Below are 27981 nucleotides of genomic sequence, written 5' to 3'. Positions count from 1 at the left end.
ATAGTCACACACCCTTAATCCCAGCACTCTGGAGTTGGGTTTAGGTAGCGGGATGAGAAGTTCAAGGTCTTCCTCAGCTAAGAGAAAGTTTGAGGCCAACCTGGGAAACACGAGATCCTGTCTCAAAAAAAAGAGAAAGAAAAAAGTTAACACAATACTGAAGCATTAACAGTACACTACCTGACTTTAAGACTTCCAATGAAACTGCAATAATCAAAGTAGTACAATATTTCAAAAATAAGAAATGACAACTTAAAAAAAAAAGCCAGAAGCAAACCCAAAAGACAGTCAGTGATTTAACAAACCAGTAAAACAAACACGCATATATAAACAAAATATTGGGCGGACTTCACAACTTTTCGCAAAACTAACTTAAAGCGGATCCTAAATATAGACAGGAAACGTAAACGTCAGAACTTCTATAACTCGAAGAAACTGTAGACTACCTTCACTTAGCAACTGGCCCTCCGGACAAAAAGAACATAGGCTCTGAGCGCTCGCACGGCTGCGACGTCACCAACGCCAGCGTCCCCAGCGCGGGGCGGAGCCTGGCGCTACTCCTGGCTCTGCGCAGAAGCGGCCGAGAGGCGGAGCTGCCCAGAGGCCGCCGGCCCAGGGCCTAGGTTGCTTTGCAGGCTGTCGGCCCCGCCCCAGTCCCGAAGAGCGCCCGTCACAACGGCTCTCGCGGCTCAACCGCCGCCCCTCCCCCTCTGGGGACAGCGGCCCCTCGCTCACCATGGCGCAGCTTCGGAGCTGGCCCACGTTCTCCACAGAGCTCCTGGTACCAGCGCTAAGAGCGGGCCCCACTCGTAACCCCGTCCGCCACGGAGAACCCACACACAACACTGCAACCAAAGAAAACCTGCCTCCCCGCCGCCTGCCGGAGATCCTGATTGGACAGGCCGCTTAATACTCTGATTGGCTAGCGATGTCTGAGTGATGGAAGCAGCTCCCTTAGGAAGGAAGCCCAGTTCAAAATGACAGGGACGCGGTATTTAAGGACTTGCCCTTGCTTCTTGCGCTCCTTGCCTTTCCTCCTGGTCACAGGGTCTCTAGTGTTAGCATATCTCGTTACACAAAAGATGACACGAGTGATCTTTGCCCCAGTTGGAAGGGTGCCCAGGGCACCCAAAGTCACATTTTAGAACAGGTCCTGAGGTCCTCTAAGGATCAACAATTTCAGTAAAGCACACCTAGGATTGCTCAACAATAGTAGCACGTGCCACGCCTGGTCTTGTAGGCAAAGCCTTCTTCCTAGCACTAAAGAGGTAGGGCTAGGAGGATGGATCAGCAGCAGTTCCAGACTAGCCTGAGTTACATCTGACTGTCAATAAATGACATCAGCTAAGAAGAAAAACAAAAATGGAGTTTAGAAAAAAATAGTAGAGGTTAGATCAGCAGTCTGTAAAATGGGTAACAATAACAAACCCCTCAAAAAAGTTGATTTTTTTTTTAAAGCTAAACATGACGGATAAATTGACTTATACAAGGAGAGGAGACTCAACTAAATTCAGACTTGAAAGGACATCTAAGTGTGGTGGTTTAGTCCTGTAATCCCAGAACTGGAAGGCTGAATTGGAAAGAAATGTGGGCTGGAGCTATAGCTCCAGGGTTAAAGGTACTGATTGCTCTTCCAGAGGGCCAGGGTTTGATCCACAGCGTAGCTCACAACTGTCTAACTCCAGTTCCAGGGGATTCAAGCACCCTTTTCTGGTGTCTAAGAACACAGTGTGCATGTGGTGACAGACATAAACAGGCAAAACACATACACATAAAAGTAACAATAATGAAAAATTAAAAAGAAAGTTCAAGGCATAAGAGGGCTACTTGAACGAGACTAGGTTCACAGCCCTCCTGGACAAATTAACAAGATCTTGTGTCAAAATTAAAACATGTTTTAAAAATTAAAAGGCTTGGGGACTAAAGATGGCTCTGGAGTTAAGAGCCCTTTTTATTTCAGAGGACCTGGGATCTCTTTCCAGCAGCCACATCTCTGTTCACAACCATCCATAACTCCAATTACAGAATCCTTCACTCGTTTCACCTCTGTGGCATCAGGTATGCACATGGTCCATAGATGAAATAAATACACCTAAAAAATTAAAACAGAACCAAAACAAAGCTAGACTTAGTAGCATGAAACTGTCATCCCAGAACTCTGGAAGGCAGGCAAATATTGGAGTTCTAGACAGTCAGATCTACATAGCATGTTCCAGGACAGACAGAGAAACCCGAGCTTAAAAAAAAAAAAAACAAGATGAGAAGGTTTAGTCATAGAATGCTTGTCCAGTGTGTGAGAAACCCTAGGTTGACTCTCCAGTGTCCCAACTACAACAAAAAGGAAAGAGGCCTGATCACCAATTACAGAAGCAGAATGGACTAGAAGAGAATAGAACAGCACACTCAACAACCTTGATGTGATCGGCAGATTTCTACCATAGTTCAATCAAGAAAAATTAGAACCTCTGGTTAGAAAGCATACCCAGTGAAAAGATGGAATCTTACCATCAAAACCCTCAACAGCTAACTACATCACATATGTGAGGAAAACATGAGACCTTCTCCAAGCTCCGACAAACAACTGAAAGATAAGTACCTTTCCATTCATTCCCTGAGGAGACCACTATCTGGCTCAAAGCCAGACAATGGAATTGCAGGAAAAGACAGCTACAGAGAATTGCCCCTGAAATCTTTAACAAAATACTAACAAAGGAATGGTCAGCATGTAAAACAATTATAAGTGAAGTCTTTATTTCCAGGATGTAACAATGGCTTACCATAAAGGCACTTGCTGTGCTATATCGTGTTAGTTGAGGGAAGAACACATTATGGGAAGGACTCTAGGACAGATGGTAATGATAAGTCTTACTTTCATGATACAAATGGGCACAGACTCTGTTTGAAATGAGAAATGTTGGGGCACATTAGGACACATATATATTCGGTCCTTAAATTAGGGAGGCTGAGCCAGAAGAATCAAAAGTTCCAGGAGACTATGGGCCACAGAGTGAGACCTTATCTCAAAGAAACAAAAGCATAAAAACATTGTTGGAGCACAAAGGTCTTTTTGCCCACAGATCCCTAGGGAAACCAGGAATGTTAAACATGCAGTAGTAGTGTCCCTCAACAGAGGAGATAAAATAAAATACCTGCACCAGAAAGCTGATAGTGGTGGTTGTCAATGACTTTTTGCTTTCTGTAGAGACAGACCTCACCCAAAATGTTTGTAAGATGGAATCAAACCAAAGCCATTTTGAATAAAACTTCCATTGTGACTAGGTGTCAAATAAAGCTCAAGTTCCCAAGCTCTCCCTGGGTAACTGACATCCTGTTTGGCAGAAAGAGACATGTACCTGGGTGACTGAGATCCTGGCTAGCAAGTTCAGACAAATGCTAATGTGCCAGGAAGTGTTCCTGAACCCCAAAACACCACCATGGACCCAATTCTGGTCCAATCTCATTAGGATTTCTTCATTATAAGCTCCAGCTTGGGCTCCCTGCCAACCTTGACACACTGGATGGAAAAGTGGAGCCCAAGTCTAGTTTTCAGGCAAGCATTTATAGAGACAAGCAAACAAGCAAGGGGGTTTCTAGCCTGACACACATTTGATTGGGGGGGCCATTATGGCCTTCAACATAATTGGCTGGTGCTGGGAGCCAAACCATAAACTTAACTTCTGCTTTCCTCCTGATTGGTGGTTGTTAGGAGGTGAAGTGCCAGAGGCAGGCTTGCAACCTGGAGGTGTAGATTTCTTGGGGAGTAACCTGGAAACGGGTGCTAGGCACCAGTTTGTTATTAACTCAGGTTCAATCTTAGGTCAGGTTCTCTAAGATGGAGTCTGAACCCAAACGATCTGGTCTCTCACTAGACAGGTGAACCTGTCATAGTTGAATAACTCGACCAATTGGAACAGGATAAGTATACCACAAAGACACGTTCCTAAGGAAGATGCCTATCCCTGAATCCGGATTGGTGGGAATATGTTACTGTGACTTGGTATAGATGTTTGTGGATTTCTGTAGAGTGAGTTTTAATCCAGCAACCTGGCTACTCTGGCTAGAATACAGGCACACCCTTAGTACACACTTTTAATCCTAAACAAGAAGGTAGCGTTAGTTGGGAAAAGGGAGCAGCGAGTTTGTGAGTTTAGTGTAGGTCAGCAGAGGCAGTTAAAGCCAGAGAATGAGAAGAAGCCAGATTAGAACATATTGTCAAACTTAGTATGAGGCCAAGCAGAGCAATGCAGTCGGAACTGAGAGAAGCAGTTTGAAACAGTCAACTTGGAGAGGAGATGAAGCAGAACAGCTGAGTTGAACCAGCCAGTGAGCGTTCCGAAAGAACTAAAAAGGGTGAGCTTATTCAGCAGCAAGTCTCAGCGGCTGAAAAGATTCTAGGCCCAGGTAAGGTTGTACAGAGGCCAGAAGCTTCCAGGACTAGGCTAGGTAAGCAGATTTGGGGCTTAAAAACTCCATGTTATTCTATCTTGTGGTCACAGTTCAGCTCTGCAGTCTGTTCTGTGCCTCCGATAGATCAGTAGCAACCAGAGTTCAATAAATTTTTCTCATTTGCTTAAATACTAAGATCAATGTTCAAACATGCAGTCAGCTTTCAAGTCTATGCTGTTGTCCCTGCCTGGTCAGTTTTTGCTGCCTGATTCAAATAAAGATATTGTTTTGCTAGACTCATGTGACTACTTGGGTTATTTTGAATTTTACTGACCCTAGCAGTTTACCGGACTCTCCTTCCCTAGACATATATCTTTAGCTCCCAGTTAACAGACCCCCGTCCTTAGGGGAGATGTCACATGTACTTTATGACCTGCTGACCTCTATGCTATCTCAGGCAGAAACCACACTAGATTCCAGGTTTTTTAGCTATAGAGTCTATTTTCATAGTCACATGTACTTTGTAAAGGCATTTCTAAAGCTTTATTGTTATGTGGGAGCCATAGAATGATTGTTGCTTGGAAACTTTTCCCCAAATTCTGTTATGTTTGATATTCTATTACTATTATGGTTGGTATACGCTCGGTCCAGGGAGTAGCACTATTAGAAGGTATGGCCCTATTGAAGTAGGTGTGTCACTGTGGCTGTGGGCTTTAAGACCCTCATCCTAGCTATCTGGAAGCCAGTCTTCCACTAGCAGCCTTCAGATGAAGATACAGAACTCTCAGCTCTGCCTCCACCATGCCTACGTGGATAATGCCATGCTCATTCCTTGATGATAATGGACTGAACCTCTGAACCTGTAAGCCAGCCTCAATTAAATGTTGTCCTTATAAGAGCTGCCTTGGTCATGGTGTCTGTTCTCAGCAGTAAAACCCTAAGACACTACTCTATAATTATAACCACCTGGCATCAGAATCCCTGAAGTTTGATGCAGGTTGGCAAAGTCAATTTGAATTGAGTTTCCATTCTCTTCTCTTTGAGGTTAGCTTCCCTGCAGGGACCTCCTCAAATGGTAACATGACATTATGAATGCACTTAATGGTTACTGAATTATGTCCTTAAAAATGTTGAAATAGTAAATCAAGGTATGCATGTATAACCATAAAATGCTTCAAGACTAAAAGAGAAAAAAAAAGAAATCAACGGGAATATAATGTAATTGTCTTGGATTTTTAAAAAATAAAATAAAACTAGATGAATAAGAACAAACTGCTGAAAGCTCTGTTAACAGAAACTAACAAAATCAAAAGACCCAGAGAAAATGAACAGAACACCAGTGAGCTATATAATAAGAAGGGCAATAGTAAGTAGTAACTAGATTTCTTGAAAAGCAGTAAAGATAGAAAAACAACTAAATAATGTTGCTGAATTTTTCAAATTAAGTTGAAAGTATAAACCCAATGATCTCAATCTTTATCAGTCTACCTATCTACCTATCTATCTATCTACCTATCTATCTATCTATCTATAACTTGCTTACTCAAATGTACTTGAAGACCATTAAAGGAAAAAAAAACTATACCTAAGCCCTCCATCATCAATTTATCTTAAAGCAAATGAAAAGAAAACTTTAGATAGAGAAGGGAAAAAAATAGAGGCACCTACTTCAGAGACATGAAATGCAATTGTGAACAAACTTATCAAATCAAATTTGGGCTGCAGAGATTGCTCAGCAGTTAAGAGCACTTGTTGCTCTCCCAAAGGACATGGGTTGAGTTCCCAGCACCTACATGGCAGCTGACAACCTTTTGTAACTTCAACTCTAGGTGATACAGTGCCCTCCTCTGAGGTCCTCAGTCACAAGATATATACCTAAAATAAATCTAAAAATACAAATTAGAAGGTAGTGGAACATCATCCTTACAGATCTGAAAGAATGGAAGTGTCAACTGAGAATTCAACTCCCATGAAGGAAAAAATAAGATTTTATTTAGACACAGTGTATAAGCCAGAATTCTCTAAAGAGATATAAAACTAATAGAATGAAGATGTATGCATGTATAAAGGGAATTTATTAGCATGGTTTATAGGGTGCAATCAATCTTGTTACTCCAACAATGGCTATCTCCCAAAGGAATGGTCAAGAATCTGTTAGTTGTTCACTCCATAAGACTGATGTCTCAGCTGGTCTTGAGTCTACACTGGAATTCCAAAATGATTGGAAGTTAGCACTCATATGTTCCTCATAGGTAGGCAATATTTTAAGAACATGTCACATGGCTGGGTGTGCTACTATATACCTTTAATCCCAACCCCAACTCTACCTCAGGAAGAGGCAGAAGGATTTCTCTGAGTTCAAGGTCATCTTGGTCTGCATAGCAGATTCCAGGGCAGCCAAAGAGATACGAACACACCATACCACTATACATATATATGTGTGTCTGTATACATATACATACATACCTATATATTAGAGGTGGAATGTGGATCTGGGAAGAAGCAGGTGAGAGGGATGAATGTGATCAGAACATAATGTATGAAATTCTCAAAGAATAAAAACAGTAAAAATCAGACAAAGCATTAGAGAACATTCCCAAGAGGTTTCCATTACTCCACCGTCAAGGTAAAGCATGCTGAACTATTTCACTGTCTAGACACTGAGTTTTGCCCACATTCAGAAAACCCATAAAGTAGCACTACAGAGTACTAAATGTCAATTCTACAAAGCCCTGACAACAATCTCAAAAGTTAGAGGCATGAGGGAGCCTGAGGGAAACTAAGTTTTTAAAAAAGAAAAGTGAGTTTTCCCAGTTGTTGTAAATGTCTGGAGAAATTTCCCCCCTTTCCCCTTCTCAACCCTTTCCCAGCCAGCCACAGAGTAAAAGTTTGAGTAGGAAAATGAGTCACACTTCAGAAAACAGAATGCCCCACTGGAGAGCACGCATATTCTACACAAACGCAGAAAACCTCATAAGCTGAGAAGAAGCCACGTGTTCCCTATATCACATAGGTCACTAACCCCAAACTGTCTTAATGTTGTAGCCAAAACTGCGAAGTACACGTATGCAGAGCTGTGGCCACCACCCCCTCTCTATCTTTGTCCAGGGCCTGACACAGGCTGCAACTGCACAAAGAGCAAAGAACTTGGTCAGCAATTTCTCCACGCCCCACCACAGAGAGGGCTGAAGACACAACCAATCAATCCTCTTTACTGAACCCACGACAGACTTTCTGAGGTTCAGGCCAAGAAAGTGGCTGACCTGGCCAGGAACAGACAAGAGACTGCTAAAACTGGGGGTGGACGGGGACAGCATAGTTCTAAGGAAGGGGGCTTCGGAAGATCATCTTAACTCGGGCCTGGAAATCCTTCAGAAGGGACCCTCGGAGACAGGAAAAGACACCAGGGGACCCAAGGGGAAAGGAGACGCGAGAAGAAAGGAGGAGTCCGAGTGGACAGCAGAGGGAGCTGCGGGCGATAGAGTCCAGATCGCAGTGTCCCAAAGACTGTCGTCCCAATCCGTCCCGCGGCTACACAACGCGCAGCCGCAGACAAGGACGCCAGCAGGGACCTGGCCGCTTGCAGGGCCAGCACCCGGCCTCCCTGCTCCTCACCGAATGCGCGGGGGCTCCTCCACTCGCCAGCGCCTTCACCGCCCGCCCGAGAATGTCAATACCAACGATGCAGTCGAGCGCAGGGAGGAGCCAAGGAGAGCTGTGAAGTAGGAGGACCTTCCGGAGCCTCTCCAACAGAGTCCCGGGAGGGTTTCAATTCTCTCTCAGCAGCCACTAGGAGGCTCGAGAAGTGGGCGGGGAGACTCCAATCTGAGTCCTGCAGGAGTGCTGGCTGCTTTCCTGTGCACCTTGTTGAATGCTCTTAAACCTGCCTTAACCTTCAAAGTGATTACAGGCCTGTGTCACCCTGCCTGCCTTGGATAGCTTAATTTCAACTTCAATGAATCTCTAGAATGAAGGGATAAAAAGAGTGGTTAAACAAACATAACTATAGTAGAAAATCTCTTATTTCTGTGAGCCTGGGTTTTCCCATCTGTAAAATGCTATTCCCGTACTCCTTCGATGGAGTTATAACAGACTCAATCAGTCAATCCATCATCATCATCATCATCATCATCATCATCATCATCATCATCATCATCATCATCATCATCATCAAATGTTGCTCATAGTGGGAAGTCAGTGGAGTTTAAGACAAGAGCTATGCATTTGACGTGGGTCATCTTCTGTCACTGGAGTTATGACCAGAGTCTATATGTCCTGCCTCTCACCCTTCCATAAAACAAGAGTCAAATTAATAGTGAAAATCAGCCAGGCATGGTGGCACATGCCTTGCCTAAATCCTAGCACTCAGGAGGCAAAGATAGGTGTATCTCTGTGATTCCAGAGCCAGCCTGATGTACCCAGCAAGTTCCAGGATAGCCAGAGCTACAGAACAGAGACACCCTGCCTCAAAATTAAATAGATAAATAAATATGTAGTGATATGTATAGTAAAGCCTTTATGTGTGGCTTGAGGTGAAATGTATAGTAAAGCCTTTGTGTCCAGCTTTGAGTGAAGTGTTTCAGCAGAGCCTTTGCCATGTTTGGATTAATCAGTAGAGGCTAAGAAACTGTTTCCAGGGTGTTTGAACCTTGAAGAAATGTCTCCCTGGATAGTCTATACTTGTTACTACATGAGAGCTTGCAGCTGCACAAACTGGTCCTAAGACATTTCTGGCAAACTTGGAGTTCTTACTTTGGATTATGATTAGCCACTGTCAAAAGGGACTGAGATTAGTGTAGACTGTCTGCTCTCTCAGGCAGCAAGGACAAGATAACATTGGTCGTTGGAACCTTTCCCAGCCTAATTAATTTTGTATAAGGATGAATAAAAGTCACTAGTGTAAGCTAGTTGGGGTCAGCCTTTTCCAAGAAGGCTTGAATACCTCTGCTCCTTCAGAAGATGAAGTCTTTGTATCTCAGTGAGCTTCTCTCTCTACTGCGGCACTTATACCCATCAAGCAATATAAATAAATAAGTGAAAGACAGACAAAGATGCATTTAATATGGTTACATTCGGAAGAGACAATGGCTGCGTGCCCTAGTCCATCTTCAGGGTCCTACAGCAGGATGAAGCTTAAGTAGAGGCCAGCAATAAGCTTAACTAAGAAGTCCAGCCAAGTTATGAGGTGAGGTGTAGTCCACCTCCCTCCCTCCCTTCAGCTCCAATCTTGACAGTATGGTGGAAAGACAGACTTAGAAAAGTTTCTCCCATAAGCAAGTTCCTCCCTCTGGTTTTCCTCAGCCTTCACTTCTAAGATGAGATTCCTGGAAAAATTCTAATTTGTTTCAATAGTCTGTTGGCCAAAGAGAGACACAGATGTCTCTTTAGAATATCATTCCTGCCAGGCAGGCTAAATCACATAGACAAGGGGGTGGCATGAAGATCTAAGTGGAGATGGCAGAATGCAGGACCAAACCATGCTGTCTCGAACAGCTAGACTGCTGCTTTAGGGACTATGGGAAGAGTTGACCTTACTAGATTGTAATCCCATCCACAACACCTCAGGAAACAACCTATAAGCTCTTTACATAAAGGAAAGAAAAAGAGTCTTTCATGAACTGTTGGGGATGTAACTTTAGATATCTTGAAAGTTGTATATATGGCTGTTGCAACACTTACAGTGGCTCTCCCTTGACAAGCCCACACTTTCCTGAAGTGCCTTTCTTGCTAATAACTATGCTTAAATTCCCTTCTTAATAAACTCCAGGGCAGAAAAGATGGCTTAGTGGGTAAAGTACTTGCCCTGTAACTGAGAAGCTAAGTCCCCATCCCCAGAACACAAGTAAAGTCAAATACAACTGTGCAGATCTGTAATTACAGTGCACCGGTGACAAGACAGGAGGCAGAGACAGGAGAACCCCTAGATAATCACAGCATAGAGCCGCAAACAAAAGACCCTGCCTCAAATTCAGTGGAAGGTAACTTTGGCCTCTAACCTTCATCTGGTTGCCATAGCTCACATGCAAACACACACACACACACACACACACACACACACACACACACACACACACTGTTATTAGGGTTTCACTGCTGTAAACAGACACCATGACCAAGGCAACTCTTACAAGAACAACATTTAATTGGGGCTGGCTTACAGATTCAGAGGTTCAGTCCATTATCAAGGTAGGAACAGAGCAGTGTCCAGGCAGGCATGATGCAGAAGGAGCTGGGGGTTCGACATCTTCATCTGAAGTCTGCAAGCAGGATACTGCCTTCCAGACAGTTAGGGTAAGGGTCTTAAAGCCCACGCCCACAGTGACACACCTACTCCAATAAGGCCACAACTATTCCAATAGGGCCACACCTTCTAATAGTGCCACTCCCTGGGCCAAGCATATACAAACCATCACACACACACACACACACACACACACACACACACACCAATAGACAAACATAAAATAAAACCCCACCTCCACTCTGTACTGATTCAAGTTCCTTTTGACAAGGCAGTCAAGAATTCTGGCTTCACTAAAGTAGAGGTTCTGGAAAAGAACTGTATTACTACAGAAAGCAACAAAAAGCTGTGTTTCTGTTTCCTTCCCTCGAACACAATTGTGCTCTCTATCTGGCCATTCTAATGTGCCACTTAAGCTGGATCTTGGTAAAGCGTGCTGGCAATCTAGCATTTGTGAGGTAGAGGTGGGAAGGCTACTGTGGGTGTGAGGAAAGTCTGGGCTACATAGTGAGACACTGTCCTACCAAATAAGAAATCAACTAATAATTTAAACCTGAGTAGCAGAGGAAGAGGAGCACTGCAGGTTTCTAGCAAGATCTTTCAAAATCATTTCAGGTGAGAGTCATTGATTTCTATGTCATCATCACCTTTAAAAGGTGATCTTTGCTTAAGGTGGGCACTCCTACTTCAGTTATCCTAGTCAAAGAATCCCTTACAGACATGCCAAAGAAATTTGTTTCCATGGCTATTCTAAGACAACAATGGACATTAGCTATCACATTCACCTTAACCCAACCCTATAACTCGAACCCTTAATTCCTAACATAAGCAAAATCTAAACCTAACATTTCCACAGCTCTGGTTCACAAATCACTAGAGGAGTCTCAAAGGAAAATTTCCAGAAAATGTTATGTGGGAGATCTGCACACTGCACTAATCAGTTCCTGGTGGATTCACTCACTCTCCCTCTCTCCCTATCTCACATTGTCCCCGCTGTCATAAAATAACACACTAATGGAATTTGGAAATCTTTTTTGATGTGGTTAAAGTGATGCAGCCTATCGTGCCATGAAAACGAGATGACAATGTTTCCATAGTAGCCAGACTATATGCCGGTAGCTTCTCACCTTGATAGTAAAGGAAAGAGAAAGAAATCCAAGAACTGGGTCATGGGTATAATCCTGAAAGCCTGACTTTCATGGACCTACTTCCTCCAGCAAGGCCACACCTGCCAAAGGTTTGCCACAGCTCCAAACAGTGCCATAAGCTGGAAACCACTGGACTACTTCAGTTTTGTTTGTTTCATTTGTGATTCCCTTTGTGTGAGAAAGTGTAATGCATCCCTTAGTAGACAGGTTTTATGAAGTGGGTGTTCAAATGAAACATCTACTGTTTATAAATCAAAGAAATCTACTTAAAAAAACAATTTGGTGACTAGACAATTTTATCAATTATTACGAAAGTTAACTTTGTATATTGATAAAATGGGCATACTTATTTTTTACATAAATGAGTAAATCTTAGCTGAGTATTTGATAATGCAGTGTACAGAGAATCAATGTATTTCAGAGTTGATACTTTGGTTTTATACTGGAAAATATAAAGAACATTACATAAAACACTAGGCAGAAATACAGATAGGACCATTTCATAAGTTGTTAAAATATTTTTCTTTATTGAAACACAATAATCATTGAATGATTTTTTTTCAATGAAATACAAGTCATTAACTCAGGGAACTTTTATAGGTAAACTATAGTATACAATACAATACAAAGATAAATTAATTTAGTACTTACATGCTGATGAGTGACATTGGAAAAACAGAAAGGTCTGTTTTCTACAATTAAATCATTATTTCCATAAGAGCAGAAAACTCTCATTATTTAGAAAAAGTACTTCAGTTCGCAACATTTAGGGAGTCTTGTGTGTGAGCTGAGGTGCTTCAGGGAGCTATCACATGCAATACCCATATTGTATGATCAGAACAAAGAAAGGTGCAGCTAATCACATGATGCAATATGGGGGAGTGGCGTGGGAAGTACAGGAGAATCAGGGCACATAGAGATCTAAAAGCTACAGACACCAACCTCCTGACTCACTGTTATACATGACAGCTGTTTTTCACAAACAATTTTTTAAAAACATATCTACAATGTAAAAATATAAAGAATAAGTATATAAAGAAATAGTTTTAAACAATCATAAACTAGGAACATTTTAAGCAGTGTTATCACAATAGTCAAAAAGTATTAAAATTATACACATTGTAAAAAGCTTTAAGTCAATTTATTATTTAGGAAAACATCAAAACACTATACAGTAAGTCTATAGTGTTGACATTTTACAGTAGATTAACGCACCCTATGAGTTTACATTCACCTTAATCTCTGATTGAACAAAATCTAGTCCTGAAAACTCCACTCATGGTAAGTACTCTTCATAGGGAGAGCATTTACTTTTATGTCAAATCTTTTGTTTGATATATATTTGTTGGTACTATGCCTAAAATATACAATGAAGCAACATTCCATAGACTAGTGGAGTATTGATACCATGTAGCATAAGTGTATGGGAGGCTACACTATAAGGTACACATATGGTAATTAAGAAATTGTCTAGCAATCTGCATCAGCTATTTCTGCGGCTAAAGTTCATGTCTACACTTAGGAAACTTTCATCTCAGTGTTTTCCTGTAAAAGAAATGGAAACTCATCACCTAGGAGCCTTCTCATTTCTCTGATGCCAGGACTAGAAATTAAACTGGGAGACCAGAGCTAAATGAATGAGTTGCTTTGGGTTTTTCTCCAATTTTTATTGAGACTGGTCTCACTAAGTTATCTGGGCTGGCCCTGAACTTGCTATCAGTTGCAGCAAAACCAGAGTACCCAAGAGTACAGGCCTTATCTATCAGGTGCAGCTGGGAATGTCTTCAAATGCAAATCACTGGAAAATACCATACATTCATAAATTGCATAGCTTTTCACTCATGTTATAAAACTTTTATCATGATTTGCTTCAACACTTCAACACACATAAATTAGTAGGATCTTCTAATCCAAGTTATCACATGATTTTTAATATTATTAAAATATAAGCTTTACTTCCCAAACTGCAGCTGTTTCAATTCCATATCTCTTTCTTTAGGACTACCCTCACTAGCTTATGTATTTGAGTAGATCTAGGAAATGAAATACCATATTCCACTCTGGGTTTTAACACCAGGTAGTTTTATATCTTCAATTGGAACTGAGGGTTTTAGCACATCTATCTAATCCGTCTAAACTTTCCATATCAAACAACAGTAGCAACAACAAACTTCAGCATTTATTGTGCTCCCAGTACTTCCACACATTTGAAGGGAACTAGATATTCTAAACACTCTCTCATGTTTGCTGCATTTACAGAGATTTTTTTTCCCCTCAGGTGTGTGTTTTTCCATGTCTCTGAAGTGAACGGTAACATGTAAAGGCTTTACTACAGTCTTTGCACTCATAGGGTTTCTCTCCAGTGTGAGATCTTTCATGAATTTGAAGTAAATATGGATAAGTGAAGGATTTACTACATTGTTTACATTCATAACGTTTCCCCCCAGTATGAGCTATTTTATGCCTCTGAAGGGAACTATGACTTATCAAAACTTTACCACACTGTTTACACTCATAGGGTTTGTCTCCTGTATGAGTTTTTTCATGCATTTGAAGGGAACTGTGAGTTCGGAAGGCTTTATCACATCGCGTACATTTATAAGGTTTTTCGCCAGTATGAGTTCTTTCATGCATTTGAAGGAAACACGGGTAAAGAAAGGTTTTACTACATATATTACATTTATAGAGTTTCTCCCCAGTGTGAGATCTCTCGTGCATTTGAAGGTAGCATTGGTAAATGAAGGACTTACCACACTGTTTACATTCATAGGGTTTCTCTCCAGCGTGAATCCTTTCATGTCTTCTAAGGGAACTTTGACTTCTGAAGGCCTTACCACATTGCTTACATCCGTAGGGTTTTTCTCCAGTGTGGGTTCTTTCATGTAATTGAAGAGAACTTGAACAACTGAGAATTTTACCACACCGTTTACACTCATAGAAACCACTATGAGTTTTTTCATGTATTCGAAGGTAACCCGCACTTTTGAAGGTTTTGCCGCACTCTGTACATTCAAAGGGTTTTTCACCAGTATGAGTTCTTTCATGTGCCTGGAGGAGACTGTGACATCTGAAGGTTTTACCACACTGTGTACAGTCATAATGTTTTTCTCTAGCATGGGCTCTTTCGTGTAACTGAAGGGAACTGAGGCCTTTAAACGCTTTCCCACATTGTACACATTCGTAGGGTTTTACTGCACTATGAATCCTTTCATGTCGGTGAAGGAAAGAGGGACAAATAAAGGCTTTGCTGCAGATCATACACTTATAGGGCTTTTCTGCAGTGTGAGCCTTCTCATGCTTTTCAAGTAAATACTGATAAAGGAAGGACTTACCACATTGCTTACACTCATAGGGCTTCCCTTCAGCATGAGTTTTTTCATGTACCTGGAGATTACTGAGCCGGCGGAAGGTTTTGCCGCACTGTTTGCATTCATGAGATTTTTCTCCACTGTGGACCCTTTCATGCACTTGGAGGGAGTTGGAAGAACTGAGGGTTTTGCCACACTGTTTACACTCATAGAATCCACTGTGAGTTTTTTCATGTATTCTAAGGTTACTGAGGCTTTTGAAGGCTTTATTGCATTGTTTACAAGCATACGGTTTCTCACCAGTGTGGGTCCTTTCGTGGACGCGAAGTAAACTATGATACCTGAAAGCTTTACCACATAGTTTACATTCATGGGGTTTTTCTCCAGTATGAATTATTTCGTGGACTCGGAGACGACTGAGACCTCTGAAGGCTTTCCCACACTGTGTACACTCATAAGGTTTCTCCCCAGTGTGGGTTCTTTCGTGCAGCTGAAGAGAACTTGAGCAACTGAGAATTTTCCCACACTGCTTGCACTCATAGGGCTTGTCTTCAGTGTGAGTCCTTTCATGTACTCGAAGATAACTGAATCCCCTGAAGGCTTTCCCACACTGTTGACACACATAGGGCTTCTCTCCTGTGTGTGTCCGTTTATGTAACTGGAGGGCGCTAGAGCAGCTAAGAGTTTTACCACAGTCTTTACATTCATAGGGCTTTTCTTCAGTGTGACTTCCTTCATGTATACGAAGGTAACTAAGACTTCTGAAAGCTTTGTCGCACTGTTTACATTCATAGGGTTTCTCACCAGTGTGGGTTCTGACATGAACTTGAAGTAAACATGGGTAAATGAAGGACTTACCACATTGTTTACATTCATAAGGTTTTTCCCCAGCATGAGAAACTTTATGTCTCTGAAAGGAACTTCTATCTTTAAGGTCTTTCCCAGACTGTTTACACGCAAAGGGCTTTTCCTCACAGTGAATCCTTTCATGTCTTTGAAGGAAAGAGGTACATAGGAAGGCTTTACCGCAAATCTTACATTTACAGGGCTTCTCTCCGGTATGAGACCGTTCATGTAACTGAAGAGAACTCTGACCTCGGAAGGTTTTGTTGCACTTTTTGCATTCATAGGGCTTTTCCCTGGTATGAGTTCTTTCATGTCTTCGGAGGAAAGAGGGGCACAGGAAGGCTTTACTACATAAATTACATTTATATGGTTTCTCCCCGCTGTGAGACCTTGCATGCAATCGAAGAGAACTATGCCCTTTGAAAGCCTTACCACACTGCTTACACTTGTAGGGCTTCCCCCCAATGTGAGTTCGTTTATGTCTTTGCAGGAAAGAGGAACAACGAAAGGCTTTACTGCATAGGTTACATTTGTAGGGCTTCTCTCCAGTATGAGATCTTTCATGGGTTTGAAGTAAATAAGGATAAATGAAGGACTTACCACACTGTTTACATTCATAGGGTTTCTTCCCAGCATGGACTATTTTATGTCTTTGAAGGGAACTGTGGCTTCTCAGAGCTTTGCCACACTGTTTACACTCATAGGGTTTCTCTCCAGTATGAGTTCTTTCATGGACCTGAAGATTACTGAGACGTCTAAAGGGCTTAGCACATTGCTTACATTTATATGGTTTTTCTCCCGTATGAGTGCTTTTATGTCTTTGCAGGAAAGAGGAACAAAGAAATGCCTTACCACACATCTTACACTTATAAGGCTTCTCTCCAGTATGATACCTTTCATGCATTTTAAGTAAATAGGGATACACAAATGACTTACCACACTGTTTACATTCATGTGGTTTTTCCCCACCACAAATTCTTTCATGCCTTTGAAGGGAACTGTGACATCTGAAAGCTTTAACACACTGTGTACAGTCAAAATGCTTTCCTCCATTATGAATTCTGCTGTGAAATGGGAAGTAATTGAAAGAACTCAGAGTTGTACCACTTGGTTTACATTCGGAAGAGTTTTCTCCAGTGTGAGTTTCTCCATGTATGCAAAATGAGCTGGGACAAATAAAGGCTGTTTCATATATACCGTATTCATGGTGCTGCTCTCCACTCTGAATTTGCTCATGAGTGCCACATGAACTTGGAACACCAATGGGTTTTGAATATACTTCATATCCATAAGTTCCACTCACACTGTGGGTTCCCATGTATATGTGAATAGTTGTGAGAGAACTCGAGTGATATTGCTTCTTCCCACAGTCCTCAAGCTCATATCGAGTGTATCCAGAGCGGGTTACAATGTTCCTGTTACAGGATGGATGAATGAGACATGAAAACCTTCCCATACAAACTAGAGTCACATACTTTCACTTGAGCAGAAATCTCTAGACTTCCATTGATATTTGGTTTCTTGGAAGTTTCCCCAAATGCACCACCTTCTTTATTCTCACAGACTGAATCTAGCATTTGACGACTATAAACAGTGGCAGGCACATTACTAATAGTTGCTGTATTGATGACTATTTAGCTATTAGTAGTCTTAGTCTCCCACTATTGCCTAAATCAGAGAAAGTATACTCCTTCTGCAATATTTAAATATTCTCTAACTAACTGGATTGGTGATACTGCAGCATAGCTCTTAAAGCTATTCCTAAAACAGCAAAGATCATACATGCATTTTCTCGGTACTTTTCCCAAGTGAAGTGTTTTCAAATCTGGACAGCTTTCTTACATGGAATCACATTATTTTTGTAAAATTTTTATAATGGTGAATAATTTAAATTTGTGTTTGCCTTGCTCACTTTTTCACAATTTTTCATAACATATTAAGATTCTCTCAAAAGATACTACTACATATAATTTACCTTATATTTTTCCCAGGATGTTTATACTGGTCTTCAGTGGTCTGGTATTCAGATTTGATTCCTAAAATATAGACCCAGAAAAAAATATTACAAATGACCAAAAATTACAAAAACTCTAAGTTCCTGGGGTTAATGCACATTGTACTCATACCTGATTTATTCACATAATTCTTCCCTTTCCATATTCCAAATTACAGAACAAAGAAACACTTGTCCAATTGACGAAGTAAAGGAGTATCAACACTCTTACCCACAGAAGCAAGGTTACTGCAGGTTTCCAGCATCACATTAATGTATAGGTTCTTCTGCGAAGGATCCAGCAAAGTCCACTCTTCCTGAGTGAAATTCACAGCCACATCCTCAAAGGTCACCAAGTCCTAAAATATCCCATATGTATACATAAGAAGATGGATGAAACTAACACTACTGGGCATAATTGATAAAAATGTTCATATAATTCTGCAGTCTCTAAACTTTTGTTTAATGACAGAGAGTTCTAATGCTAAGACTGATGCTGACATGTTCAGATAGGAAATTGCCAAAATAGTGGACTAACACTCTCTTCTCATTACTCTAACCAGTGGTTGGAGTATTCTACTGGGCTGAGTCAATTTCTCTGTCTAGAATGGATTATCTCATACCTGTGATAACAAAGTCCTACTGAATGACAGACAAAATAGACCACAGTCAAAAGACTGTGTTTCCTTAGAACTTCCTTGGCACAAACAGGAGCTTTACTCAGATACGTGCACCTGAGATTATAGGAGACATTACCAACATAAATGATAATAGTAGTTACATAGTCTAAATTATTCTGGGAATCATTTGGCATTTTCTGAACGCTTGTTAGATTTCTGAAATGTTCCATGGCAATAAGGCAATAAGGAAAGAATCCATCCCCACAGTACATGTAGGGCAATAAGCCTAATGAATTTCACAAAAGTTGTCAAAACTTATTATATGGGGAACTGCACCTGTACTATGTGACTATGGCAAGGGAAATATTAAAATCCTGAAAGCAGTTCACATTCACCCAGATTTAATAAATCAGTCAATGCAAGAGATAATAATGACCACAAGAGAAGAGTTTTTAATCTTTTCATATATTCTCTGATAATTCTATGCATAAGTATGTATACACATTGTATGTATTGCTCACATTCACTCCCCACCTCCTCCTCCATTCCTTCTGTACCCCTCCTCCCAGCACATACCCTCCTACCTTCATGTTCTGTCCACTTGTTTTGTTTTTAAAGATTTGTGTGTATGGCTCTTTTGCTTGCATATATGACTATGTACCACATTCGTGTGGTACCTGTAGAAACCAGAGAAGGCATAAGATCCTCTGGAACTGGATTATGGACAGCTACCATGTGAATGCTGGGAACCATACCCCAGTCCTCTGCAAGAGCAACAAATGTTCTTAACTACTGAGCCACCTCTCCAGATCCTTGTTCCTGCTTTTGCTTTTATTACCCATGAAGTCCAAAGAGTTCTACCTGCATGTATACGAACAATCTACTAGCAGCTATACACCCAAAGAGAAATGAATCTCCTCCATTAGCAGCTATCAATTGCTGATAGTTCCTAAGAGGAGCTGAGTCTCATTAGCTCATGATTTTATGTTAGTATTATTGACTAGCTTGATTTTGTTCAGGTCGTATGCAAATAACCACAGACACTGCCTATGAATGCATGTCATAGGCAGAAGACAGCATCTCACAGCACTCTTCCACATACTCTGGCTATCAGTACCTACATTCTTAATAATCCCTCTCTGGTCATGTTTGCTGAGTCTTGAACTAATAGAGAGCCTCTTGCTCTCTTGCTCGCCTTCTCTCCCCATTCCATCCCCCCCCTCCACGTGGTCATGGCCAGCCTCTACTTCTCTACTCTCTTCCTCTCTCTTTCTCTACCTCTACTACCTTTTGGGGGGGGGAGGGAGGTGAGACAGGGTTTTTCAGTGTAGCCCTGGCTGTCCTGGAACTCACTCTGTAGACCAGGCTAGCCTTGAACTCAGAAATCTGCTTGCCTATGCCTCCCAAGTGCTGGGATTAAAGGTGTGCGCCACCACTGCCCAGTCCTCTACTACCCTCTCAACTCCCCTCCCCATGCCCTGAATAAACTCTATTCTATACTATACTGTCATGTGGCTGGTGCCTCAAGGGGAAGGAATGCCTCAACATGGGCCTGCTAAGGCATCCCTTCCCCCATACCTCCCCATACCACCATAGAACATACCTTACACCTCTTTATCTTTTTATAAACACATCAGTATATATGTATGTATATGTAGGTATGTATACACACACAGAGACACACACCTATATTCCAACCATGGCTGTCAACCAACATAAGGTCCAATAATCCAGTAGTTGTTCAGTCCACGAGGCTGGATGTCCCAGCTGATCTATAATATTTACCTGAATCCCAAAGTAGGCTTTAACACCAGTGAAGGTACAGATTTGCTAACAAGACTGAGAGCAAGCAGGCAAGGAGAAAGCAAGCTTCCTTCTTCCATGTTCTTTCTATAGGCTACTGGCAGAAAGTGTGACCAAGATTAAAGGTGGATCCTCCCACCTCAGAGAAACAAAATCCTTCACAAATGTGCTCAGCCATTTGGGTTTTAGTTAATTCCAGATGTGGTCAAGTTGATGGCGAAGAATCGATCTATCTAATAGGCACCACCTTTTTTCATGCGTTTCTGAGAAAAGGAACAAGAGCTAAAACATCTCCAGGCAATGCTCTAGCAAAGATGAAGAAGACCTGAAAGACATTCCACTGTGTCTTCTTTTGTCTTACAGATGGAGAGTACTCAGCAAAGGCTCCCTGAAACTGTGTCCTTATCTAGTGGGATGTCTTCCATTTAGTAGCCTATCTATAAATGGAGATAAAAGATGCCCTCTATTAAAAAAAAAAAAAGAGCATTAGATTGCCCTATAATTTGATCTCCTTATTAGAGAAAAGGTACTTACTATGAATGCTGGCAAGTTTTACAACAATTTGATATAAGGTAGATTCATCAGAGGAAGCTTCAGCTGAGAAAATGCCTCACTAATAACGAGGATGATGATGATGATGATGATGATGATGATGATGATGTAGTAGCAGTAGTAGCAGTACACAGCCTGTATGCATTTTCTTTTTTTGTTTGTTTGTTTTTGTTTTTCGAGACAGGGTTTCTCTGTATAGCCCTGGCTGTCCTGGAACTCACTCTGTAGACCAGGCTGGCCTCAAACTCAGAGATCCACCTGCCTCTGCCTCCCAAGTGCTGGGATCAAAGGTGTGCGCCACCACCGCCCGGCGCCTGTATGCGTTTTCTTAGTGACGTGAGAGAAACCAGCCCACTATGGGTCCTGCATCCCTGGGCTGGTGGGGCCAGTTTCTATAAGAAAGCAGACTGAGCAAGCCAAGAGGAGCAAAATAGTAAGGAGTGCCCTTCTACAGCCTCTGCATCAGGTTTCTGCTTGGACTTCCTTTGATGGTGAACAGTGATATGGAAGAGTAAGTCAAATAAACCTTTTCCTCCCCAAGTTGTTTTTAACATGGTGTTTCATCACAGCAAAGGCAATCCTAAGACATTAAGTTTTTCACATTGTCTGTAGACACATTTAAAAAAAAAAAAAAAAAGGCTTCCAAATAGTTAATCACACCAGTTCTAGCTAGGGAGTTAACCATTAGTAAAAGCAAATACTTCTTTTGGCCTGACATCCTCAATCCTGTGTTCTGCCATGTACCCATAACCTTATAAAATTTAAAGAAATATAGGATGACCCTTTAAATTTGTTTGTGCTAAGCTTTGTGTGCATTTATATCTGTGTATCATGTGTGTTCAGTGCTCAATGAGACCAGAAGAGTGCATCAGGTCTCCTGGGACTGGAGTTACCTTGTGAAACATTAAGTAGGTGCTTGAATTTGAACCTGGGTCCTGGAAGAGCAGCCAATGCTCTGAACCACTGAGTCACCTCTCCAGACCCATTAACTGTTCTGTCTCATATAGGACCCTAAAAATAAAACGTTTTCTGTTTCTTGTCAGTATCTGTTAGAAATACATGACTCAAAAAAAAAAAAAAAAAAAAAAAAAAAAAAAGAAAGAAAGAAAGAAAGAAAAGAAATACATGACTCAATAGATGACAAAAGCCATCTAAACAAATCTGTATCAGTTATAGGGCAGAGAGGTGCTTTGGGTCCAGCCAGTTGTCACTGACCTCTACAGCAAGTCTCCTGCCCACTAGAAACAACTGGGCTGTTTTACAGAGAAACAAATGCCTTTTAAGCACTCATTATAGTGGTAGATTACCATCTGTTGTTGAGCTCACAGAAATTGGCTTTAGAGGTGGTAGCAGACAGAGAAGCAGCAGATATAACAAAAGTCATTAAATTAATATTTATTTAGAACATCCTGCAAAACTCATCCCAGGAATCCCAATTAAAACACTATCCACTACCTAGACAGAGCCAGCTTCTGTGAGCTCAATGACAAATGATACTCTTTACACGTCAGACCCAAGCTCTGTCTCAATGTGCCATCCAATGCCTCTTCCTTAGCTTAGGCTGGCCCCTGATCCTGTGGCAGGGAGAAAGAACAACAACAGAGTGCAAGAATAAAGACACTGTGCTCCTGAGAATACCTAAGGGAGAAAGAAACTATTTTCAACAAAGATTCTTATTACTTATCTCATAATAGAAATATATCTACAATAAAAACAGCTAGTAAAATAGTTATCCAAGGAGAGATTAGAGAGGACCCTCTATCTAAAATTAGATTCTCTCAAGAGTAATTCCGGTATCACAGTTTTAATTGGGCTTCCTGGGAGGAGTTTTGCAAGGTGTTATGAATAAATATTAATTTAATGACTTCTGTTATATCTGCTGCTTCTCTGTCTGCTACCTAGACTCATGTCAAAACCAAAATCACAGTAATGGCAAAAGTACGCTATAAATTTATGAAGACTTACCTTGTTTTTCATTTTCTTTAGAATTAACCTGGGGGCTTACCTAGTATTACAGTATATGCACAGATAATGCTAATTTATTACATTTAATGAATACATCCTCCATATGTAGTTTTGACTCAACTTTGTTTTACTAAGATGTTACACAGCACTGGTCTCGGTTTTCATGACTTCAGCTGTGCTGATCAAAAGATCACGACAGCTGGTCTTACTATTTACGTTTTTCATAAAAGATAGGCTGGGCAAGGCCACTGGGCCCTAAGTAACCTTCTATCCTTCCTAAGCAATTGTATGTAACTCTGTTCTAATTGCACATAGATTCATGGGTTGGGGGAGAAGCTAAAGTATAGAAGCTTAGGAAGGCTATGGGAAGGGCTCCACCAAGCCCAAGTGACCCAAGAACCAGATCTGCCCTTCCTCCACTTTTCCATGTAGGCTACTCATGAGACTATCTGAGAGACCCAGTTGACCTCCAAGTTCACCATCAGTTTCCCCCTTAACTCCAGTGATATCATCTGGGTCAAACAGATAATGAAAGCAGTGTTGGAACCAACTTAGAAAGAACTGTGCAAGGTGATTCTCTCCATTCCTATGGCTGTGAAGGCTGCTGGCATTACATCATGGATCTGTCACACCTAGGACAAGAAAATAGAGGCCACAGATGCCTCTGCCAAATGGACTGTCTCCCAAACTATGGATCCATTAAAATTCAGGTCTTTCTACTTCCTGCTCCTCCACCTCTTCCTGAGTTATATGTTTGGTATGAGCACAGGAGTATAGTGCAATACCCACTGTCCTCAAGTCTGGACCTGGAAACTGAGAAAGACAGATACAAGGAAGGTACCAACTATTGTAAGTACAGACCAGCAACATATTCATCTTCAATTCTGCTCACTGACGTCTACTTTAAGTGTTGTTTCATTGCACTGGAGATAGGAATACAGAGTTTACAACTCTATGCATGCTCTATAGCTCTGGGCCCCCAGTTGCCAAACACAGGGGAGTTTCCATTCCAAAAACTGAAAACACAGAGATGAATATATAGAAAGCTCCCTTCCAAGAAATACAAGATAGGAAAATATAATCCAATGGCCATAAAATTAAACATCTGGAAAGTCTTTAAGAAAGATTCTAGCCTTTGGAAAGCATAGAGAATCAGACATGCCACAGGAAGGAACCCTAGGGATTCAGTTAATCATTCTCAGGCTGAAATCTGCCAAGAATGCTGGTTATGCTTATGCTAGCTATGCCCCATACTACATAGAGATAGGAACTAACCAGGCTGTCCGCCCATTGACTAACAAAACTCACTGTGGCTGGGGACAGCCCAGATTAATGTTAGAGGACTTACAAGCAACTGTTTAATATCCAAAACCTTTAACCTAGGCATGTCTGATGCCCACTATTCTGCCTTAAGGCTTAATTTGTCTAGATAGCACATTACTGAGCCCCCGAGAGTACTTGGTGGTCATATACTAATGGTTTGACTAAATGTGTCTCTTCTGATGCTTTCCAAACTAAGTAGCCAAGTTGCTCAGGTCCTAAACGTATTAAAAGTTTCCATTTCTTGATTAAAACAACAGTTAGATTCCCTTGCAGAAATGGTCCTAGAGAACTGAAGAGGTTTAGTCTTCTCATGAAATGAAGGAAAGTTTTTATATGTGGCTTTGGAAGAAACCTGTTATTTTGTACTCATTGATCAAAAATAATTAGAAAACATCTTGCCATGGTTGGGGAAAACCTCAGAATGAGAAAAAGACAAAACCAAATTGATACCAGTCTCTCTTCTCTTGGTCTCCCTGGCTAACTACTCTGCTATCAATATTGTCTTGACCTTTAATTCTCATTCTGACTGGATTAACAGCAAGGACCTGCATCTTAATCTAGATGGCTAATTATATGTAAGTTCAGTATCTGGGACCAGCTACAACTCCTTAAAGCAGGATAAATCCACCTCTCTAAGGTCAGTGAGGAATGTAACAGGCCCCCAGACCTTAGTAGGCTTAGTGCTAAGATCTTAGCACAACTAACTCCATGATTCTCTATCAATCAGGTCAGAAAATTCGGCCCATAGGCCAAATGAAAACAAACCCTTAACTTATCAAAGTCCATAATTGTGGGAAAGTCTCTAAATGTACTAACTTCACTTTTTGGCTTCTGTAAATCCACTCTGGCTAACTGTTCTTGTCAACTGAAGTATGCCAACCAAGAATGATGTTCTTGTATTTAAAAACTCACCCTGAGCAAGGCTCAATGGTACACTGGGATTCTGACTACCTACTATAGTCATTAGCTGGCTAAGAAAGACATTCTATTGGCTTAAGCCCATGTCAAAGCAGTCTTCTCTGGTGGATACCTGTGATGATTTGTATATGCTTGACCCAGGGAGTGGCACTGTTGGGAGGTGTGGCCTGTTGGAGTAGGTGTGTCACTATGGGTGGGCTTTAATACCCTCATCCTAGCTGCCTGGGAGCCAGTATTCTGCTAGAACTCAGAGGAAGATGTAGAACTCTCTGCTCCTCCTGCACCATGCCTGTCTGGACGCTACCATGCTCCTGCGTTGATGATAATGGACCGAACCCCTGAACCTGTAAGCCGGCCACAATTAAATGTTGTCCTTTTAAGAGTTCCCTTGGTCATGGTATCTGATCACAGCAGTAAAACCCTAACTAAGATAATACCCTACAACACTATGGGGTTGGAGAGGCTCATGGGTTAAGAATCTTTGATGCTCTTGCAAAAGATCTGGATTAAGTTCCCAGCATTCACATGGAGACCAGAAACTAACTTTGATTCCAGGGGATCTATACAGACAGACATTCAGGTATATATTCATAAACATAAAATCTTAAAAAGACAAAACCTAAAAAAAACAAAAACAAAAAACAAAAACAGGGACAGGGTTATAAGGTGATATTGAGCAGAAAAATATAACTTTGTCTTTGACCACAGAAAATTCCCCAGACTCGACAAAAATTCAAGGAACAAAAGAAAAAGAAAAAAAAAGACAAAATTACTGAATTAATGACCTACCATTTTCCTGCATATCAGCACTGAACATCTGAGTATATAATTTAAAAGCATCATTTATATAGCACCAAAGATAAAAGGGGTTAGAAATATATATATGCCTTTAGTAAAGTTCTATAAACACAAACCTTAAATTCCTAACTCAAAAGTTAAATGAATATAAAGATTCCAATTGTGGACCAAAAGCCTTAAAATTACTTTACTTCTCAATTTAAGCTATAAATTCAACACAGAGCTCAAGAGATGGTTCAGCATGCTGAAGGTATTTGGTACCAAATCTGAATTCCTGAGTTTGACACCTGGGATCCATACAATATGAGAACTGATTCCTGAAAGTTGTCTTCTGATGTTCACACATGTTTGGTAGTATGCCCACCAGTCTACAAACATGCACACACACAGACACACACACACACACAGACATATATATATATGATATATATATGACATATATATGTCATATATATGTGATTTTTGAGAGATTTGTAGACTCAAAACAATCTCAAAAAAGTCCTAACTACTTAATAACAAATCTGATCCTACAGGTTATATGGAAAGACTAAAGCAGTGGTTCTCAACCATCCTAATGCTGCAACCCTTTAATATAGTTCTTCATATTGTGGTGACCCCCAACTGTAAAATTATTTCGTTGCTACTTCATAACTGTAATTTTGCTACTCTTATGAATCATAACATAAATATGTGATATGCAGCATGTCTGATTTAAGACCCCTGGGAAAGGGTCGTTCAACCTCCCAAAGTGGTTTTGACCCACAGGATGAGAACTGCTCTGTTAAAGAGAAAGCTAAGCAGCTAAGCGATCATGTTCTAGCAAAGGATCCCCATTGCATTCCCAGCACTCATGGGGGTTCACAGACATCCAACTCAAGCTCAAAGGGAATTTACCGCCATCTACTCCCCTCAGAGGTAACTAGGCATTATGTAGTATGCAGACAAAACATTCAAACACATAAAATACTTAAATCTTAAAAATAAAGATTGTGTGGAAAGGGAAAACACATAGAGCTTTCTGAGTAGCAGGAAGTCTTGGGTTCCTTTTGAAGCACTATATAAACCCAGACATGGCTGACACATACCTTTATTCTTTAATCAGGTAATATTGCGGGTCTAGTTTCTCTGAGTTATCTTTAAGAGGTTCTGTACCTCGAATATCTTTCACTTTTTGAATTTTACTCACTCTTGCGGTGAATGAAAGAAGAAAAATCAGAAGTTCAAAGTTACCCTCAGTTACACATCGAGTTTGAAGCTAGACTGAGTCATGAGTGTCTATCTCTAAAAAAAAAAAAGTCACCACACTAGAATAGAACGAACGGGGACACACACACACACACACACACACACACACACACACACGTGCGCGCTATCATCATCTGACTTTAAAACTTTGGATTAATAAAAGTGTCTACTTCTGACACCTTTCTTCTTTTTTTATTAGATATTTTCTTTATTTACATTTCAAATGATATCTCCTTTCCCGGTTTCCCCTCCAGAAAAAAACCCTGTTCCCTCCCCACTTTCTCCTGCTCACTAATCCACCTTCTCCCGCTTCCTGGCCCTGGCATTCCCCTACACTGGGACATAGAACCTTCACAGGACCAAGGGCCTCTCCTCCCATTGATGACCAACTAGGCTATCCTCTGCTACATATGCTGTTGGAGCCATGGGTCCCTCCATATGTACTCTTTGGTTGTGGTTTAGTCCCTGGGAGCTCTGAGGGTTCATATTGTTGTTCGTCCTAAGCGGCTGCAAGCCCTTCAGCTCCTTGGATCCTTTCTCTAACCCCTTCATTGGGGACCCTGTGCTCAGTCCAATGGATGGCTGTGAGCCTCTACTTCTGTATTAGTCGGGCACTGTAGGAAAGCAGAGGCAGGATATTTGTGAGTGCAAGGCCAGACTGGTCTACAAGGACCATGGCTCTGGAGGGAGCCAAGGACTTCTTAGAGAGAACCTATCTCAAAAGCCAAAACAAATGTTCTATTTCACAGTAAACAGATTAAGAGAAAATTCGGAAATAAAAGTCAAAGAATACAGTTAACTGTTTTGGACAAAGAAGCAAAGAAAACTCAAGGAA

At 41.1% G+C, this 27981-nt stretch overlaps 2 protein-coding genes across 5 annotated transcripts in view; both read right to left on the bottom strand.

The window, feature by feature from the left end:
- Nucleotides 1-892, bottom strand: part of LOC116102058 (zinc finger protein 709-like) — a 17578-nt gene extending 16686 nt beyond the window's left edge. Inside the window, exons 1-2 of one of the 4 annotated variants that reach the window (XM_031386259.1) lie at nt 736-892; nt 101-121 (exon numbers count right to left, since the gene is read on the bottom strand). In XM_031386259.1, coding sequence (XP_031242119.1) covers nt 101-121; nt 736-738 — 24 coding nt within the window. In that variant the 5' untranslated portion in view covers nt 739-892. Of the gene's footprint in view, nt 1-100; nt 122-180 lie in introns of all 4 variants that reach the window. The other 3 variants (XM_031386258.1, XM_031386256.1, XM_031386255.1) reach the window with 3 other exon arrangements.
- Nucleotides 893-12067: 11175 nt separating this feature from the next.
- The window catches only part of LOC116101198 (zinc finger protein 850-like), a 42566-nt gene continuing 26652 nt past the window's right edge, over nt 12068-27981 (bottom strand). Inside the window, exons 5-7 of the mRNA XM_031384853.1 lie at nt 18155-18281; nt 17905-17965; nt 12068-17344 (exon numbers count right to left, since the gene is read on the bottom strand). Coding sequence (XP_031240713.1) covers nt 14050-17344; nt 17905-17965; nt 18155-18281 — 3483 coding nt within the window. The 3' untranslated portion in view covers nt 12068-14049. The remainder of the gene's footprint in view (nt 17345-17904; nt 17966-18154; nt 18282-27981) is intronic.

The sequence above is a fragment of the Mastomys coucha genome, unplaced genomic scaffold, assembly GCF_008632895.1.
Source record: "Mastomys coucha isolate ucsf_1 unplaced genomic scaffold, UCSF_Mcou_1 pScaffold21, whole genome shotgun sequence".
Taxonomy (NCBI): Eukaryota; Metazoa; Chordata; class Mammalia; order Rodentia; family Muridae; genus Mastomys; species Mastomys coucha.
The sequence above is the reverse complement of the archived record's forward strand: the minus strand, read 5'-3'. Positions and strand labels throughout refer to the sequence as shown.